Source organism: Eubalaena glacialis, chromosome 7 (assembly GCF_028564815.1).
Source record: "Eubalaena glacialis isolate mEubGla1 chromosome 7, mEubGla1.1.hap2.+ XY, whole genome shotgun sequence".
Lineage (NCBI taxonomy): Eukaryota > Metazoa > Chordata > Mammalia > Artiodactyla > Balaenidae > Eubalaena > Eubalaena glacialis.
Window position 1 is genome coordinate 99,775,350 of NC_083722.1, and position 20,388 is coordinate 99,795,737.

Genomic DNA, 20,388 nt, shown 5'->3' on the forward strand with positions numbered 1-20,388 from the left:
TTTGCATGATGTCCTTTCATGTTTTCCTCATCTCAAGTGTTCCCTGGGGCAGGTGTCAGTGGGTGAGAGAGTGTTTCTTTTGCCAAGCAATGCATTTGTCTCATATGCTGCTTGCATTCCAGTCTTAGTGTGCCTCTAAGCTTTCATTTTAAATTTCATTTTAAGGCATCGTAGGTAGCTCGGTGCAGTTGATTAAAGACCTTTTCTTAAAGTTATCTTTTAGAACATCCCTGGTCATTGAGCACACAAAGGTCCATCGTAGCCAAGATGCTGGAAGACAGTGTGTCATATGGACAAATGTTACAAGAAGGTTCACCCTGCTCCAGCAAGTCTCCTGACCACCACCTCAGTGTGTGAAGCAGGAAAGGGAATAGTGCTCAGCAAATAGTAACTAAGCACATCATATGTATTAGACATGTTTTGGGCACTGTGCTATATATAACCTGATAAAGACTGAAAAGATTCCTGCCTCTATTGAGGCTTCATTTTGGGGTGGGGCGGGGGGAGAAGGAACAATAAACCAAGTTTCATATAAATGAACAAAGTAATCGCAGATGTTGGTGATGATCGCTATGAAATACATAATAAAGAGGTGATGTGATAGAGGGTAACCGGAGCTGCGTGGTGGGCTACTTCAGATTAAAAACTCAGCGAAGGCTACTCTGAGGAGGTGACATTTGAATTGAATCGCAAAGAATGAGCATGATAAGCTAAAAGATGGGTAAAGAGCATTCCAAGCAAAGAGAACAGCAAGTTCAAAGGTCCTGAAACAGGATTAGCCTTAAGGTGTTTGAAGAACAGAAAGCAAAACATGGTTGTTACAGTATAAATAAGTAAGGGGGAACCTAACAAGCGATGAGACTGGGGACCTGGGCAAGGATCAGATCCCTAAGGGCTATTGTAGAGCTCAGCAAAGAGTCCGTATTTTGTTCTAAAATTTTCTAGGCCAAATGGTTTTCTGAAACTTTTGTTTCTCTTTGTGTTGTGTAAGTATGAAACCAAAGATAGAGAATGCAGATGCCTAACCATTAACACTCCTGAGTCAGGATGATATGCAAAAGGAGATGTGCTCCTGTAGAGAAAAATGCTAGTAATAATAGCTTGTGTTTTAGGGCACCTGTCTCCAAAGGAGAACAACAGTATTTATGATGCCAGATTGTACTAATCACAGTAACCTCATGAGTCTGGTAGGTGCACACTTCTATGGAACACGCAGGGAAACTCAAACATCTGAAACTGGGTTTTTCTTTGGCTTCTTAAATAGCATGAAGGTCTAGGTAAAATAGAGTATGTCAAAGCAATGAGGAAAGAAAAAAATCTGAAATCAGAAATAAAAATAGCTATCAGGAAAGTCGTACACTTACAGGAAAAAGGGCAGCAAAGCAACCTTTATTTTCTTGTAAAGTCAAGAAAATAATAGCAGAGGGGTAAAAAAATATGAGTCTCAAATAGTCAACCAGAATATCAACATGTGTTGTTTCATTCCTGGTATTTAATTCAGTATAGAATAGAGGCTAAATACATGGACTTGTGGGTCAAAGAAGAGCTGGGGTCTAATCCGCACTCTTCCTTATACTAGGACTGTGATCTTGGATATGGATTTTTTTTCTTTCTATAAAGTGGAATCAGTAATAATACTTACATCATAGAGCTGTTGTGAGGATTTAATGAATGAATGCATGGAAAGTGAGAAATTGTGTTCTTTACATAAGTTAGTTGAAACTGGCCTTACATTTCTCCCAAAGAGTTAATATTTACAAAAGTGATTAAATTTCCAGATCAGCCCACAGAAGCCTCCTTAACAGGTAACATTCATTATGCTATTTTCAGGTCTTGCCTAGGTTTCGTTACTGGAAAGAAAAAGTGATGTAGTAATGTGGTGCAGGAAGAGAAAGGGGAGAGTACCTCTTGCTAAATGCAGAATTGCTGACCCCAGACAAATTTGTCTTTGGCAATCTGCACACACCTTTCTCATCCTATATATAGTTTTTCTTTTTCCTTTTCAGCTCTTCTACAAAAAAATAAGGTAAAGAGTTTTGAGTGAGAAACTAGTATTGTTTATAGATAGTTTTGTTGGTACATAACTCTTTCAGTAAGAAACACCTGTGAAGAAAATCAAATTTAAGAGTATTTTTAAGTCATTATTCCTTTCTTGAGCTTTCTCAGCCTTACGTTGCCTTCCTTATTACTCCATAGATTACATTTTCTTTGTTTCTTTTTTGGCTAATCAAAGCTCACATTCAAAGAATCCATACTGCTCTTATTTATTTAAGAGGAAACAATCTCTTTGAATTAATTAATTCTTCACTGTAAGTGACTCATAGCAAGGTAATGCATTTGCAGCCATATATGGGTTTAAAATGGTATTTCTATAATTCCAAAGTAATCCCTAAATTATAGACTTTCATCTGATATGACTAAAGAGGTTGAGGAAAAGTTCAGACAGAGGGAAAACATTGTGAGGGTCAGAATCAGCACCTGGGAGAGCTCCCATGAGTTCTTCCTTTTTCACTTGAAACAAGTGCTCTAAGGATTTTCATAGGGATGTCGATAGCAGTAGCATTAGGCTACGAAAGAAGGTCAAAAGCCATTTCTATAACTGAGTCATTTGTAAAGTGTGTGTACATTAATTTAGGAATACTGATAAGGTCCTTTGTTATCTATACAGAGATCTCCAGGGAAGAGATTGGCTTTTCTTTTCAAAGTCAAACCGCTACCTAGAATCAGATTTTGGTCCCTTACTTTAAACTGCCAACAAATTGGGATATTTAATGTCAGATCTTGAGCATATCCACAGGTTTTTGATTGTTTTGTTTTACTTAGTTGTTGGAGAGATAAAATGGCTGACACCAATACTTGGAGGAAAAGAGGAACTCAAAAAGTATTTGCTGAAGATTGGCTAAACAAATGGAAAAATTAATGACATAGGAAAAGCAAGATACTGACAAACATATAATGTATATATATATATATTTTTTCCAGTTCCATTTATGTCCATTCTATTTTCGTCTGGCATGAAGTGTAAACTCCTCAAATTTTAAGTACAACAAGTAAATTTATATAATCAGTAAATAATATGTTTCATCTTTTATTTCTCTGTTAAAATAACAATATTTTGTATCCTTTATAAAGATACACAGACATCAGTTTTTACTGTTTTATGAAAATGGTATTTCCTACCTTAACATTAAAAAGTAATACCTGCTCAGAATATACCATCATAGGAATTGCTTAAGGAAAATTATCTGAATTCAGTATATGTGAGTGTATCTTAATTTTAAGTCACATGAAGAGTACGCTGCATGCACTGCAAAGGATAAGGTATCTGGCTTACTTTCGCACCAGTCTAGACTTGAAAACACAGTTAAGACCAGCAAAAGAAGAGGTGTTTTAAGTCTTACCAGCTTATTTTGCCACAGTGAGATTGACCTGACTACTCTACTGTTACTTTATCTGGTGGAAGTTTGGAATCACTAGCTTTGCCCCGGTGAGTCACTTTCTGTAGACTTTCCTGTGGTGCTCAGAAATGATAATGATAGTGCTAGCATCTACAGACTACTGACTTTGGGCCAGTCATTGTGTTAAGTGCTTTATATTCATGATCTTAATCTCTAAAGAGCCCTATGAGATAGGAATTATTTTCCTGATATTAGAAATGAAGAAACTTGAAGTTCAAGGAGAGTACTCACCCATATCATAGTGTACTCACCCACATCGTACAGCTAAAGGGTGAGAGTACCGAGTTTGTGCTCAGGTCCTTCTGACTCCAGAGCCAGTGTGCTAAACCATTAAGTAATTCTTCCTCTTGCTGTATACACTCTCACAGGAAAAACCCGTCAGCCATGCCAGTCTCCCTAATGGTTTCTTCCTTCTTGTGTGGAAAGAATGTCAAAAATGTGACTTTGCAACTCGTAAGGTTTTTGTAAAGTTAGACTTATTGTCATTCTGAGTCTCTAGAGTCCAAGAAGCCATGCAGATCCACACATGTACACACTCAAGGAGCAAATGGCAGAGTCAAGACATAATTTTAGATGTGCTGCATGATAATTGGTTTTTAAAGTTATGCCCCCCAAATACCTCTTTTTAAAATAAATAGTGCAATCATCATTATGGAAATTATATTCATAACAAATGTATCACTTGACCATTTTTCCAAGCTGATATTGATTTTTTTTATTGATTGCTTCTTTCAAAATTGAAGGAAGCAGTAACAAAGGCAACTGTCACTGACAGTTTCTTGTTCTAAAGGTCACCCTGTGAGAATTAATAGAATCCAGGTCTACCCAAGTCAGGAAAAAAGGGAATAGGTATTTTTTTAACTTGTAGTAAATAATACATGCATTAAAAATATGTGCATTACTTGCATGGTTTACTGTATCATTTTTCCTCTTTCCTCTTCTCCTGCCCTTCTGTGGATTCTTGACAAAGCATGATGTATGTTACTATCTCATTAACCTTTCCTGGCCATTTTAAAGCTGAATTTCTTATGCTCTTCTTCTCTGGCTCCACCCTGTGGATGGCTTTAACTCTTCCTGTTCATAAGTGTGATGGGCAGTCCCTTAATGATGGCCAAAAAAGTTACTCTTTCTTATTTACTGTTATTACTTCTCAAAAAATATCTTGGACCCTCGATTTTGTTTTCTTTCGACCCATCCAGGTTTTTTTTATAGACTACCTCATCCCCAGTTCTAAACATTTAATAACTTTCCAGACAGTAAATATCTGGAGATTTTCCCCCCTCACTCTCTGATTTACTCTGTGGCCTGAATTCCAAATGTTTTCATATATTAAGGCTTTTATTGTTTATCTCATGTTGCAGCTTTAAGACCTTTGTACACTTTTACTCCTCAAGGAATTTAGCTGCTAAAGCACTTCCTCTAAGCTCTCAATGAGCTACACATTCCAAGTACTATAATAGTGTATTTTTTAAAACCTCATGTAAAATTAAACTGCTAATATTATATTCTACAGAAGAATAAAGGACAGTTGTTTTCACAGAAAAATATGATAGGAAAACACATCTGCCAGAAAACTGTGCATTTTTTAGCCCATGATTTCTGGACATATTTATATAAAATGCTGATGAATGAAGTCAACACCAAAATGTATGGTCACTCGTTTTTTAAAGAAGTCTACAAGTCACTTTTCAATGAACCATATACAAAGCTGCAAAAAACGTTCTGAGAAACCACAGTACATGGATATTAATTCCTTGTCATACGAGTACATCATTTATTCAAGTACCTTTAGTAACTATCATTTATCCAACTACCTTTAGTAACTAGCTGCATGGAGCTAAAGGGAATACTACCCAAGTGTCATTGTTCAGCTACCTCCCTAACAATGCAGCAATCCTGCTTTTTAATACGGTGGTTTCTGATTGTTTTCTCCTTGTTCCACTCCATCCTTTGCACCTGATGTTTAAAATCCCCCCATCAAGTGATCACCCGCAAGGAAAAGCAAAGGAATAGAAAATTTGGAATCAAATGTACCGACTCATCGCATTGTGCATTGAAATGTGGACTTTCTTACATATTCACTGAAGAGCATAAAATTCATTCAAACTTTTTTTTTTTTTTTTGGTCCCTAGGATGTGAAGTAACTAGTTTGAATGCCCTTTTTCACTGGCTTCACTAAGTCAGTGGGGAAATGATAGATTCTGGTACTTGATAGTGGTGGGTTTGGAGAGAGGCAGATGAGTTTATATTCTTCTGGTCACTTTCTCAGTGTGTGAAGAAGGTTCTGAACTTCAGTTACATCACCTGAAAATTGGGAATTAAAACTATAATGGAATTAAATGAGATCTGTGTGAAAAGTTGTTAGCACGTGGTATGAACTCAATACATTTTGCAAGTAGATCCAGTTACTGCTATGAGTGCTACAGTCATGATGACATAACATTATCTATAACGTATTCTAACTTGGAATGCCTGTTGCTACTGATCATTACCTAGTACCAAGTCTTTGGCGATAAAATGACCCTAAATAAGATAATATATATGAGAATATTTCTGGGAAAGGCCTGGCCATGTCCAAGTTTCAAAAAAATACCCATTCACACACACATAGTTCTTTAATTTGGAAAATTATCATGCTGCTAGCAATTAGGATCTGAATGGATAATTACATCTGAAAAGACCAATAATGGACATGCAATCTTTTCTTAAACATGTGCATAAATATGGTGGATTTTGACTAGCCTCTTCACCTCTCTCTAGAGTGCATTTGCTATTCAAAACCCTTTCTTAAATGGAATAATAGGGGTATGATTTGCCACTGGATTACATTATTCCTCAGTGAACAGAACAAACATATAGTAAGCACCAAACTTGTAGCAGGAAAGGCTTTGTGCTTTTTAAATATTACCTCATTTAATCTTTTCCCATCATTCTTATTTCAAAATAAATTACATTTAATTACATCTCGTGTTATTTATGAGAAAATTAAACCTTGCATAATACATGGCAGAGATGATTTTCAAACTCAGATCTGCCCAAATGCAATATTTCCATTCACTATGTAGGTAGGGTTTACCATCCGGAATCTATTTCACTTAACTGCTAAGAATCTTATCGAAATATTTTCTCAAATACCAGATTAATGCAATTTTTCTAACTGTCCAAATCCTGTGGAACTGCATGGACTCATAAACTATAGGGAGATAAACAGGAATGCAGTTTTTAAAACTCAATAAGGACAAGTTAAAAAATCATTGCACATATTTCTCATTTTCTTTCCCATTTCCTAATGCTCTTTCTCTAGTCAGAATCAAGGTGGATTTTGCCTGGATAAGACTTGATCTCTTTTACCCATCAGTTCTTAATTTTTCATGCAACTCTGGAGATTGGATGAGATGTCTGTGCCAAAACTTAGATGACTTATTTTAAGAACCTGTATGCAGAAGCGACAATTTAGAATGATTCAGTGTCATTTTTAGGGATACTGGTTTACAGTATTAATGCCATAATGAAGTTTTTTAAATCTCTAGTTTAATCATTTTTGAAGGCTTCTCAAACCATTTCCTTAAAGAGAAGAAAAAATCATGTCCTAGCCTGACCTGGTACTCATGGAATAAAAGGAATTTTATTACATCAGAAATATAATAAAAGGAATTTTATTACATCAAAGCTTAAATTGTAGTCATGTTTTGTTTTGCACTAAGTACGTGCGTGTCCTCAAGGTGTCGCTCTGCACACCTCAACTTCAACAGTGTTTGGATTCCCATGATTAGGTGTTTACCTGTCAGTCCTGCCCACCAAACTCTTGAGTCCCTACAGGGCAGAAGCTTTTTTTTCATGTCTGTATCCTGAGCTGGCAGCCAAATTTGTATATGCTTAATTAGTAAAAGCAATAATATATTAGCTTCAAATTTGCCTAATTCTAGAAGAAGCTGGTAATGAAGACATGTATATGTATAAATTATTTCTTTAACATCTTTATTGGAGTATAATTGCTTTACAATGGTGTGTTAGTTTCTGCTTTATAACAAAGTGAATCAGCTATACATATACGTATATCCCCATATCTCCTCCCTCTTGCATCTCCCTCCCACCCTCCCTATCCCACCCCTCTCGGTGGTCACAAAGCACCGAGCTTATACACACTACCAAATGTAAAATAGATAGCTAGTGGGAAGCAGCCACATAGCACAGGGAGATCAGCTCAGTGTATAAATTATTTTTAACCCTGTGAGCACTCCCTGAAACCAAGCCTGAGTGTGGAAACTGTCCAGGTTTATTTCCTAGCTCCATTACTCCCTGATGTTGTACCCTTTAACAAATGTTATAGTGCCTCTCTTTTCTAGTCAGTAAAATGAGGATATTAATGGTACTTAACTCATATAATTGTTGTTAGGATCGCTTGAAATAATCACCATAAAATACTTACCAAAATGGCCAAAATGGAGGAAATAGTCAATAAATGTTACTGAACTCTGATGTGCACAGCTACAGGGCTTGTAACCCTACAGAACATACTTGGCTTAGAATAATCCTCAAATCTGGTAACAGGTTATTACATCAAATGTTTCAGACAACAAAAAATGAAATGGCACTTAAAACAATCGTTGCTGAGAGGATTTGCATTTGGAAGGATGAAAGAAAAATCTTTTTGAACAATAATATGTCACTTTATTAGACATATTTCTTATATTAACTCATTTTTATTGGCAACTGTGTATTTACTGACTCCAACTGTGATCTTTGGGCTTGTAACGTCTCTTTCTAACCAGATTTGACCTCCTTGAGAAAGGGGAACTTTCTTCCAAACAGAACCTTGGACAGTACCTTATAAGTATTTAAAAATACACAGGAACTTTATAAAACAATTGTGTATGTGTGTCTCTTTACACATTGTATGTAACGTGTGTGTGTGTGTAGACAGAGATAGTCATATTCTAGGTACATATAGAGTAACAAACATAATTGCGTATAATGGAATGGTTTGTGAAGTAAACAGTTGACTATCAAAAAACACGAATTTACATCCTGATAATGATATTTAATTACAGATAGAAGTTGGGGAGGTCACTTACTCCATCCAGACATGTGCTACCCAATAAAACTTTCTGCACTGATGTAAATGTTCTCTCTCTCTCTGCTGTCCAGTATGGAAACCAGTAGCTACGTGTGGCTCTTGAGCACTTAAGATGCAGCTAGTGTGACTAAGGAACTGAATTCATACATTTTATTTGATTTTAACTGTTTTTAACTTAAATAGGCACATGTGGCAAGTGGCTACCTTACAGTATAGATATAGAGTCATGGAGGATGGGACAATATCATGCAAGAAGAGGGTAAAGTTGAATTTCCCTGATCTGGGTGCTGTAAAGGCTATTTTTCAGCAGAAGACTATCCTCTTTTGAAGTAGTATTAGTCTTCCATAATGTCTTAGGACTTTAAATTTTAAACTCCTTTTCCTTTATTTCTCCCAACAGATCTTGAAAACTTTAAAACAAGAACGAGAAGCACCGTGTCTGTCCGCCAAGGTCAGGGGATGGTACTGCTGTGCGGCCCACCAGCCCATTCTGGAGGTAACTCTGCACTGAAATGTGCACACGTCATTGGCTGCTATTTTTCTTGCTGATTGTTCACCCTCTTGGCATCAGCAAGGGGGACAGTGTCATTTGTAGAGATTCCCAAAGTCCCTCTGTGTCGAGGAAGCATCGTCAGTGCCTCCCATAATTAGGATAGGAAAATATCAGATTGTACAAATGTTCCATCCCCCTGCTGTCTACCTGGCTCAAGGGGAAAGACACCTGAGTCAATCAAAATCAGAATCCTGTTGGTTGGTAAAGCCACATAGGTAAAACCGCCAGCACTTCTTCCAACTTGATCGTATTAAAAGATGGCCTTGCTTCACTTCATCTCATTGTTGGTCTGGGAAGGGATCAGACCCAGAACCAAAGTCCCTTGACCACAGAATCCAAGATGACTTTGTAAGGACTCATAATGACTAGATCAGTTAGGAATGCATTTGATTGCAAGTCCCTGAAAACCCAGCTAACACTGGCTTCAGTGGACTTGGGTTTGTGTTGTTCTCACACACAAGACTTCCAAACGTATGTGGTATAAAGCTGGCACCACTTTTGGGGGACATCTTCCAGGACCCAAGCCCTTTCTTTGATCCTTCTCTGAAGTCCTAAACATGGGGCATGGCTAAGGCACCAAATGTGCAGTGCAGAAAGGTAGAAATGGGAAGAGGGCAGGGCAAATGTCAGAAGTCTCTTCATTTCGAGTTGCTTTTGTATCATGGAAGGTTTGCTTTGCCCAAGGACTTTTATGTACATTTCATTGATCACTCCAGTGACAAAAGAGACACAAAAATCAAGTATTTTCTACAGATACATGATGGCCCTAAAAAATCATAATTTTGATAATAAGGGAGAATGCGGAGAGACGATGTGTAGGCAGTTTGCAGTGTCTGCAGAAAGGACTAATGATGACTGTAAGGTGACTCTGACTGCACATACAGAGTTCAGTAGTCTGGAGGTTTAATAGTTAGTGAGATTTATTAGGATTTCACTACAGTTTGTGCTGACAAGATTGATAAACTCCATTTGTGGTCACTCTGGCTACAATTTAATTTGATACCTGCTCTCCTTGTTATTACCTTAATTTTCCATTTGGCTTTACACGTGATGGAAAAAGAAAATATTTTAAACTGGGAATTTGAAAACACCGTTTTATTTTTGTCCTGTCTTCAGAAGTTTTAACTTTTCCTTCTCACCTAATGCCCCCGCTAACGTTTTTAGCAGGAAATAACAATTAGTAAAACAGCTACATGGCTTGCATTTCAAGCACGGTGAATAGATAAGCAGGTGGAAGTGGCAGGCACCCCTCCAAGTCTGGATGGAGGGTATGGAATTGTTAGGGTTTCTGGTGTTTGAGACTGGCAGAGAATCCAGATTAGATTTCAGCAGTTTGTCTTCTGAGAAATGGGTTTATTCTTTAGGACTTAATTTTCTCGCCAAGTTAGTATCAGAAGCATTCAATTTGGAGTCCAGGACATGAATTCTGGTCCTGACTCTATTTCAAATCATTATCTGATATTGGGCTACTATGTTCACATTCTCTATCTCTACTTATCTCTAAAGGAAGAGATTAAAAGAAACCTCTGAGATCCCTTTTAGTTCTATCATTACATAATAATTGCTGAATAAAAACTAAACATATTTATAAACTATATGTGCATTATTGAAGTCCTGTCCTTTATATGAGGAGAGCAATTAACTGGACATCTATTTAGGTGAAAGAGATGTTCACTCACATTAACAGTTCTCTTATTATGAAATTTGATCAAATAAGAAAGGAAGATTTTGCTGATTTCTTCTGCAGGCTACCTTCACAGCATTAATCTTTCACAACATGGCAGCAACTCTGAAAATTTATCTTACAGCATATTGAGAAAAAAATACCCCACTAGTCCCTGGTATAATGATATCTTTGGGAAAGGCAAAGCACAAGAAGCACTGTCGTGCTGCTTCAGAGTGAATGAACCTGCATACTTTCCCCTTCCCACTCAGAAATATATTAAACATCTCTGTAGACATCCCCTGAAATTTGCTTGTCTCCGCTGGCAGCAGTCAGCAGCTCTGAAATCCAGTTCCTTGAGTTGTGCTGACATTCCTGACAATCTTGATGGTGAAAGACAAGGAAATAAATATTCTCATTATGGGCTCTGTTAGAAACTGTGAGCTCAGTAATGCTGTAGGCGAGGCAGGCAAGGCAAGGAAATTTGCGAGAAAACAAGGTGGGTATTGAAGGTTATAAGAGAGCATCACAGACATCCATCAGTTTGGGGCAGTGGAGTCAATGATTATCTGATGAAATCTCCCCAGTTACTCAAAACTCTCCAATGCAAACTGTCCAGCAGTGATTCTCTCATTGCTTCTCCAGACTGTGATCACCTTAAAGCTGGCAGCATCGCCAAGAGCCGCTGGATATACTGAGCGTTTTAAACCCAGCATATGGTATCCCAGTTTCTATTGTAACAGATCATGAAGAGGAAAGGAAATGAGTCAGCCTTTTATTGTATCAGTGGGATACTGGGTAATGGCATGAAATCCATTGTAAGGGATGCTGCATGTCCTATTTCAAAAGCTGTGCAGTGTCAGACCTTCTTAGGGTAACATAGAAATGAGCAGCAATTAATCTACTTTGAAAAGCATTTCCGTCAGTAGGTATTTCCAGTGCTCTACGAATCACCATGCATAGCATCTTTGTCATTTCTTGGTTAATAGGTACAAATTCAGATGTGATGTAGTCGCATATATTGTACTATTAAATCTTTAACACAAACACCAAAAAATAGAAATCACTATGGATGATGGGGCTCTGGTTGTCTATGATGCTTCCTTAGATTAGAAACAGAGTATTTTGAGATCTAGAATTTTCACCGTGCTTTCCATCAACTCCAGGATCATTTGGCAGCAGGAATTCATGATCTTCAACCACTCGTTAAATAGGAACAGAAGTGAGGTACTTTGAGATTCTTCCTCCTAGCTTACTAAAACTGACAGTTTATTCACCAGTGAAATCCCCATGAACTGTTCACCAAGGGATGTTTTTGTTTCCACCTTCCTTTTATATGTCACCCAGATCCTTGCTACTCAAAATGTGGTCCCTGGACCTGAAGTATCTACCTCTCGTGGAAGATTGTTAAAAAGACAGAGTGTTGGGTGCCACACAGGGCCTACTGTATCAGAATTCAAATTTTAACAAGATCTCCAAGTGATTCATGTGCACATTAAAGTTTGAAAAGCCCTGAGCTTCACCTATGCTCCCCCCACACTCCGCATCTCTGGCTAGAGGTGTGCAGCAAGCGGAAGCATCACCAGGGCAGCATGTTAGAGCCACAGGAGCCCGGCCTTTGCTCACGGATATTCTGATTCCATAAACCCAGGGCAGGGTCCCCAGAACTGTTGTTCCAGTTGACTGGAACAGATTGAGGCAGCACCAGATTGAAGATCCACGCGCTTTGATCACCTTCTACAAAACCAGCCCAGGTTCACCCTGCTGAGGTGGAGTACTTTGATTTCCACATCAAACCCAAGCAGAAGTGTTAAACATTTTTAATGTCCAATTCGTACTTAAAAGAATTTAAAATAAAATATAACCACTTCAGGCTTTCCTATATTTTTGTTATTGTTGTTAAGAGAGGTGAACAACTAAGAAAAGACTGGCTTTTTCTCAGGTATTCACATGAAGAAGTAGCATTTTACATTTGGACCGCTCTTACTACGTCGTTGTTAGAGAAAGTATGCCTTCCTAGAGTATAAAAAAAGAAAGCCACATGATTCTGATTCTGAGATTATTTTCGTTGTTATGAGTTATAGAGAAACTAGCTATAATTGTCGTCGTTGGATGCTTTTATGCTGAACACATCCCCGTTAAACTTAGATCCCATTCGCACGGCACCAGACTCAGGGACCTTATAACAGCATCTGTAGAGTTCCTTATGGTGTTTATAATCTTTAGTTTACCTTATATTATCTTTGGATCCTTACAATAATCCTATAAGAAATAAGGACATGTGTTTCATAGATAAGAAAGTCAAAACAAAGAGATTAAGTGAGGTCACACGTTAATCAATGGCAGGTCTAGGAGTTACCATTGTGTAGAATGTGCCCCATTTTTTTTTTATAGTCAGGAGACAACCGTACAACTAGTTTTTTGTACTCTGTATGCATTAGTTCTTTGGGTGCCATCCCATATCAATTCAATCTGAATTTTTTTTGAGATTGGTTCCTTTGACATCACTCATAGTTTTAAAAGCACTCCCGGTGATTCGAATATGTAGCCAGGGTGGAAAACTTGTGTGTCTGCCCTACAAAATCAAGTCGGTCTTGTCCCAGCAAAAGCTTTCTATTTGCAAACATCTCCAGGGGCCCAGAAATTTGATTTGATCTAGACATATCATGAATATTATAGTCTTAAAAAAATCCATCACGCCCTCCCACAGCATGGTTATTTCAGCTGGATGTTTTGTCTTTGCTGTAGGACAGAGGTAAGAGCATGGAACTAGGACACCCACATTCTAATCCTAGTGCTGCTGTTAACTTCCTTGAGCCAATTATGTAACTTCTCTGAGCCCTATTCTTTTTCTATCTCCCCACACGTACTCAGCTTCCGGCATCAAGATGTCACCTTCAGAATCCGGCTCACCCAGTTTCTTAATTAGTCCAAACTATGATGACAGGTCAGTGGGCCACAACTAATCTTGCTATGCTAAAATGAGCATCCTTTATGCCCAGAATAATCTTCAAGACATCTACATTCTAGTCAAGAATGTATAATGAGTAAGGCAGGGAGTGCCTAATTCCCCTCTCCATGCCTTATTCCCATGCCTGCCCCAAACTGCTTACCAATTTTATATAACTTTAGATTTTCAGGGGCATCCATATTAGCTCCAGATACCAACCCATTCCACTGCAGTCCAGACAGTTTAGCTCTTGGCCTTCATGTTTCACCCAAAGGTACATGCAGATTCCATTTTAATCCAGCTCCAAACCTCAAACCATAACACACTATCCTTTGGATTCTGAGTATTGCAACCTCCAGGTAGTCTAGTTACCAGGCCCCGCCTACCATATCAGACACCTTTGGATACTGACATCTTCCTGGCTAGGTTCTAATTTTCTCACTCTGTTGATTAGACAACTGACCACCTTCCTCAGGAAGCAGTCCCTCCACTTCCAACTTATTCCTCTACTTTCTATCACCGAGATTTCAGGCTCTCCTTCTCCATATCTTGGTTCCCAGCATAACTCTCAAATCCTCACACAGCATTATGCAAGCCAAATGGAATTTATCTTTGTCCTTTAAATCTCTCCAGTGTGTTGTAAGGATTAAAGACATAATAAATGTGGCACAAGTTTGCGAAATTCAAACATCCAAACATTCCTGATTTTATTAATTAGGCCTGGTTTGATTTTTTCATTTGCCTAAGCTTGGAATTAAAATTAAATCAGAAAATCTCTTGTCTTTGAAGACATATTATGATTCTTGATTTACATTCATGTAACAAATTTTAAGTAGGCAAATATTTTTCAGATATATCTTCCAAGAGATTCATCTGGAATATGCATCTATTATTAACATAAACTCATCATGCTCTGGCATTGTGGCTTTATTAAAATGCTGATTTAGCCATTCTCCTAACATTTGAAAATTGCTCTTAAAGACTCAGCATGACAGTTGAGATGAACTCTGCCAAACATCTTCTCAGAGGCCAAGCCCCATGTAATTCTTTATGTTTGCATGTTACATTAGTGTGCACAGTATGTGCCTGGGCTCCATTCATTTCCTTAGAAGAAGCAAAGCATTAAGTGGGCCTCAGAGGAGCTAAGGGTTTTAAAATATTGCGGAGTTTTTTTTAATAGACTAGGGAACATAATCTTCAGCTTATTTTGTATGGCAATTTTTTTTTTAATTTATTTATTTTATTTATTTATGTTTGGCTGTGTTGGGTCTTCGTTGCTGCGCGCGGGCTTTTCTCTAGTTGTGGCGAGCGGGGGCTCCTCTTCGTTGCGGTGCACGGGCTTTGCACTGTGGTGGCTTCTCTTGTTGCAGAGCACGGGCTCTAGGTGCCCGGGCTTCAGGAGTTGGGCTCTGGAGCGCAGGCTCAGTAGTTGTGGCGCACGGGCTTAGTTGCTCCGCAGCATGTGGGATCTTCCCGGACCAGGGCTCGAACCCGTGTCCCCTGCATCAGCAGGCGGATTCTTAACCACTGCGCCACCAGGGAAGCCCTGGCAATTGTAAAAAAGCAAAATTGGAAATTTTTAGATGGTTATAAGATTAACAGTCACTTAATTGTCATGAAAAGCTATAAGAAGGGTCCCTTTCTAAGTGTGGTACCAAGCTCCTTTTCTGGTTATAGTGGGAACGTGGTTGAGCATGCACATCAGGATGAAGGGCCGGCATCGCACTTGAGTCACCTCGTTCTGTGTGTGTGTGCGGAGTGAGGGAAGGTGCCCAAAAATAGACTCAGTTTTTAGGACACTTAAATAACAAGTGATAAATTATGTTCTTAGGATCTTGAGTCCTTATTGTTTGGTCACCACTGAAATAGCTGCCCTTTGATGCCCATTTCATGTCACCTGAGAAGCGACTTACCTGAGAGATGCCCTATCTCCTGCAAATAAATTTTAGAACCACAGGTGTTCAGTAAGTTAAGAGTGACCTTGTTGGAGATCAGTGATTGAGAAGAGGTTTTCTGGATGTGGGATCCCAGGAAATAATGTTTAAAATGCTGGTTGGAGCAGCATTGAAATAATACTGCTGTTCTAGTCTTCAAGAATATTACGGATCGAACTCTGGTAAACCAACTTGTATGATATTATTTCTATGGAAAATGCATTCTGAGTTCCACTTCTAAGCCCAAAACATTATATATTCATTTGAATACACATCTGTTGAAATTCAGTGAGGAGAGGTTAATATTTAGTTAGTGATAGGTTCATCAACACCATAGTACTAGGTGTTTTTTTTTTTTAATCTTGTTTTAAATATTCTTAAGGCAATCCTGTTTGATGCTCCTTGACTCTACCATGTTCCTTTGAAAAATACAAACCTGGATTCTTTTATCTGAAAGTTATTGAGCCAGTTCCTCCCTTTTTTCTTTTCCCACTTTGCTAACTAGCGGAGGTTATAGCACACAAGTGATTTAATCAGCGTAGAGTAATGTGAAACAGTTTGGAAGATGATGCTTTTCTCCGTTCATTAAACCTCCCTTTTTTCACCAACTGAGAAAAAAAAAAAAAAAAAAAAGCCACATTGATCAGGGACTACTTGTTATAAAATTGTCTAACCTAAATGGCCTGGTGGAGTGTTTCATGTTTGGGAGGAGAGGCCAGTAAGATTTTTTATCCTTACCACACCCGATACAGGTTCCATTTCTCTCAGCCATGAGATGACGTAGCTCAAAGAAGGAATCAACAAGGGAAGCAAAAGGGAGAAATCAGGCTCCACATTTCTAGAAGAATGGTGAGCTTCTCCATCACTAGATGTGACAAGAAGAACTGAGATGAATATTTCTGATGTCGGTTATCTCCAGAATTGGTTAAGCATGTTCTGTGATGCTACCAACATACTTTTTGCCTTTGAATTTTCCTGTCAGCTCTTTAAAACAATCTGAAGATTTCATGACGTTACTTTTGAATGCCTAGATGTCAACAACTGTATACTTATGAGTAGAAGAAATGAGTTTGTATAGACAGCAAGCATTCCCTGGTCATAGAATAATTCTGAGCCCCCAGTTTCTTGACCTGTATAGAGAATTGCTGGTCTGTTTTCAAAGAAAAGTTCCCCAGGAGTGGTAGTTGTATACTTTCTACCTTCATTCCCCTTTCAGTTCTAGTAAGAGAGATGTTTAAGCTGTTTTTGCATCTATAGCAAGTCCCAGGCTGTAGCACTTAGAAATAGACTTAGCTACTTAATAGCAGTTAATTAAATTTCTTAGTGTTCAGTAGCCTAAAGAGGATCATTTAGTTTAGAAAAAATAAAATTAGCAGAAATACATTTCAAGAATTTTCTTTTATCTCTTCTTTTTTCCTTCTTTGCTTTTATGCAGATGTTTCCATGTTCTTTATTTGGCTGAAACCAAGGATTTTAGTAAATTAATGATGGCCCTAATTACCCAGCTTCTCTCCTGATAGGTACTCTGTACTTAATTTAATGATAGGCACTATATTTGTAGATTTAAATTCAAGTTGGGAAGGTCTCTATTTTCTTTTCAAACATTAAAAAAAAAAAAAATCAAAGTGATTATCTCCAGGTTTGATCCTCAGAACTGGAGGACCACTGATCCGTCAGAGTGAGGGTCAGACACATTAGCACCAAAAGGAAATGGCATTTGGAAAGTGAGATTTGATCCATAAAAGCGAAATGATCTACAAACTGTGATCATTCAACAAAGCTCAGCTGCATGCAGAGTTCCCTTTTGGAGTTGTCCTGTCCCAGAAAGCAGTGAGGGATGATGCTATGTGGAAACCCAGGTGCTAGTTGGGAGTTGAAGAGTCTGGAGATGTGAAAAACACATTACATACCCAGTTAAGAGTGCTACCAGGGATGTACCAGCCAGAGCAGAACAAATGATCAACAGTGATCTTTCAACAACATGAACCTGGCTGAGCATTTCATAAATAATCCAGTGGACAATCACTGCAGGATATATGGCAAGCATTCTTGTTTTAATGCCCACTGGAAATATGAATCTCATCTTTTCAGGTGAAAAAGAAATGAGCAGCCCTTTGGATATATTTTCAGCAACAAATCGGTGTTTTGTCAGGTCAGTACATCATGATGTTACATTGAATTAAGCAGGATAATGGTGCAGTACATAGAATGAGGAAATGCTGGTTGAGTCCTGGAAATTTGGAAATAGACTCAGGTTGGGAGATCAGAAATTGAAGTCTCAAAAGTGGAATATTCACCACTGTCAGGGATCTTGATCCTCTGAGTGTGATGGCACAAATAAGTTGGTGGGCTTCCCTGGTGGTGCAGTGGTTAAGAATCCACCTGCCAATGCAGTGGACACGGGTTCAAGCCCTGGTCTGGGAAGATCCCACATGCCGCAGAGCAGCTAAGCCCGTGCACCACAACTACTGAGCCTGCGCTCTAGAGCCCGTGAGCCACAACTGCTGAGCCCACGTGCCACAACTACTGAAGCCCGCACGCCTAGAGCCCATGCTCGGCAACAAGAGAAGCCAGCGCAATGAGAAGCCCGCGCACCGCAACGAAGAGTAGCCCCCGCTCGCCGCAACTAAAGAAAGCCCGCGTGCAGCAACGAAAACCAAAGCAGCTGAAAATAAATAAATAAAATAAATAATTAAAAAAAAAAAAAGTTGGCCATTTTTCTGATATATTTTTTAACTCATTCAGTTTAGTTTTCAGACGTTTAAGAAGAAAATACCTGGAGTTGGTCAAATCAAAGACCAGACAACACTATGCATTTGGACAAGTAAAGTTCACTTTTATAGGCAAAGGAATAGATGGTGGCATTTTGTCTAAAGGTAGGATTATAGCTTCTGATTTAAAAGGAAATGACTTAATGAAGTCGCTTGTTCATCGAGGACAAACAGTATGGATGAAAAACTCTTTGACGCATCATTGCTTATCTGAGTTAACTATATTCGCTAACGATTTTGGCATTTGAGACATATAGAATAAACACAAATTTTCACATGAAGTAGTAATCCTTTCACAGCGAGACCAACTCTGCCTACATTATGAACTAAAAGAAATGTCACATCTTTAGTGCAGCGGCTGGTTGGGAGAATGTTCATGATATTTTAGGTGGGTGCTGGCTGCTGATGAAACAGTGGGCAGCCGTATCGTATCGAGCCAAGAAAGCTCCTCCCATTTCTAACTGCAACACACCCTGTTTTTCTCACATCAGCTAGTCACAAGTTAACACATTATCACCATCCTCACCGTCAAAATTAACCCCTGGGAAGCAGTTGTGTTATAACGACACTCCACAGGAATTCATAGATCCATATGGCGGGCACAGCTGGAAAGATAGTTGCAGTTGCTAATGTAGCGTCTCAGAAATATCCAAAGAATCTCTACTTTGTGAAGTAATTTGGAATTTGTACACTTTCTTTTTCCCTCAAACCAGCACATACAATAGGAAACACCTGGGAAATGCCAAAATACTTCAGTTTTATAGGTGTTTGAAGCCCCAGTTCTTATCATTTCATGCAAACTCAGGTTTGCCTTTTGAGAAGATAAATGGGATTTTCAGAATAAATTGTAGCTGATTTAAGTATCATGTATTTCTTCCCTTTGTGGTTCCCACTTACTGCAAAATGAGGCTGGTATGACACACCTCTGAAATCAACACCTAACTATAACAAAGACATCCCTACACCTTCTCTATAAGTGTTGCTACCTTTTGAATTTGTTCAGTATATTGCAAGCCAGCATTCCTTCTCAACGTGCAGTTCCAGGTTACTTCAGTGAAACTGTTGTGATGAATGAGATTTATGATTGGGTCCCAGTGGAGTACGTAAATCAGGATATTGAGGTTGAGGAGAATAGATTATTTTTTAAAGTGAAAGCATCGAACTTTGGCAGAACCTCTCAGATGTCAGGGGTTTAGTAGACATGGCAGATATAGGAGTGAACAAAAACAGAGTGGTTCCTCTTACCATGGGACCTACAGGTCTGCTGCGGAGTAAGAGGGTAATCAGAAAATCACACTGGGACGTGTGCTTTTGGTTGTGAGGTGGGAGAAGAATAGGGTTCAATGATCTGATCATGTAGAATAGAAGGACATGATGTAGTCTGGGAGAAGGCTTCTCTGAAGAAGTAGCTCTGGAGCTTAGATTTTGAAGGATGAAAGAAGGAATAGTATTACAGATGGAACAGTGCATAAGTCTGGGAGGTTGCCTGCCAGGAGAGAAAGGCAGTGTGGTGGGACCTCCAGAGCTGCAGGGAGAGTAGGATAAGTCTCAGGTTGGGATATAGGCAGAAACTAAGGTCAGATGTGGTGGTAATGATTTGGGTGTTTTTCCAAAAAGAAGTTAGGAATTGCTAAAGATCTTTTTAAGTAGCATCGTGAGATAGGTTATAAGTTAGAGTGGAAGGCAGTTTTAAAATGGGTTCTTGGAAGCCAAGGCTGATTTATTATTACCCAGCTTTCTATGAAAAACAAAGAAAGAAGCAATGTTCTAATCAGACTAGAAACAGAGGGTAACCATCAAAAATTTCCTTGAACAATTATCTGTAATTGTAGCACAGGTCAAGTTGAGAAGTGACCATCTGACAGTCTTAGTCTGTTCAGGCTACTACAAAATACCACAGACTAGGTGGCTTATATACAACAGACATTTATTTCCACAGTTCTGGAGGCTGGAAGTCTGAGATCAGGGTGCCAGCATGATCA

The 20,388-nt window shown here is 38.6% G+C and overlaps 1 protein-coding gene across 1 annotated transcript in view; it reads left to right on the plus strand.

Moving 5' to 3' along the window:
- Positions 1-20,388, plus strand: part of CNTN4 (contactin 4) — a 312,839-nt gene that overhangs the window by 62,558 nt on the left and 229,893 nt on the right. The window contains exon 3 of the mRNA XM_061195546.1: positions 8,936-9,031. Coding sequence (XP_061051529.1) covers positions 8,936-9,031 — 96 coding nt within the window. The remainder of the gene's footprint in view (positions 1-8,935; positions 9,032-20,388) is intronic.